The sequence below is a fragment of the Chaetura pelagica genome, unplaced genomic scaffold, assembly GCF_000747805.2.
Source record: "Chaetura pelagica isolate M959 unplaced genomic scaffold, ChaPel_1.0 scaffold302, whole genome shotgun sequence".
NCBI lineage: Eukaryota > Metazoa > Chordata > Aves > Apodiformes > Apodidae > Chaetura > Chaetura pelagica.
Window position 1 is genome coordinate 1,140,596 of NW_009952561.1, and position 722 is coordinate 1,141,317.

At 61.2% G+C, this 722-nt stretch overlaps 1 protein-coding gene across 1 annotated transcript in view; it reads right to left on the reverse strand.

The window, feature by feature from the left end:
- Nucleotides 1–442: 442 nt before the first annotated feature.
- BRF2 (BRF2, RNA polymerase III transcription initiation factor 50 kDa subunit) overlaps nucleotides 443–722 on the reverse strand; it is a 7,044-nt gene continuing 6,764 nt past the window's right edge. The window contains exon 5 of the mRNA XM_009993252.1: nucleotides 443–659. Within this exon, the coding sequence (XP_009991554.1) occupies nucleotides 443–659 (217 nt within the window). The remainder of the gene's footprint in view (nucleotides 660–722) is intronic.

Consider the following 722-nt stretch of genomic DNA (forward strand, 5'->3'; position numbering starts at 1 on the left):
TTTCCTGCAGCCAATGGGCACAGAGGGGGCAGTTGTACCGTGTGAGCAGACCCCAGGCAAACCTTGCCATGTTTCCAGCAGCTTCACATCCTGGATTTAACCAGATGAGGGCAGTTTTCTCTCAGCCAGTCCAGGCATCACCTTGACCCTCACAAACCCACTGGTGACAGTGGCCAGCAGGGCTGGGACTGAGCAAAACACCTTTCAGCATAGGCTGCAAAGAGGGAGGGGAGGATCCAGAAACCAATCCTGGCACTTGCACTTGTCTATTTTAAACAGAAATGGAAGGTAACCCACAGCACTTACACTGTAAAAAAGCCCCGTTTTGGTCCACGAACAGGAAACACGACACAGCCCACAGCTCCCTGGGGTGACTGGCAGTGTGACAGCTCTGTCAGGTTTCAGTCCCTGGGGCCCTGGTGTCTCTGGGGCAGGGGCAGGGTCAGGGCCAGGCCTTGGCCCTGCTGAAGGCCCGGATCTCCTCCGGGCCCCGCAGGTCCTGCTCGATCTCGCTGTCCGAGATGGGCTCGTCGCCGGTGACGCTGCAGAGTGGGGCGCTCGGGGCTGCCGCCCGCAGCCTCTTCCTGGGGTGGATAAGGCAGGGGGGCAACAAGGGCCTGGGGCTGCCCCTGTGCTGACGTTTCCCTTCCGAGGGACAGCTGTTCCCCCGTGCTGCTGGGCAGCCCTCACCCCGGGAGTCCTCGCCCTGGGAGCCTTCACCC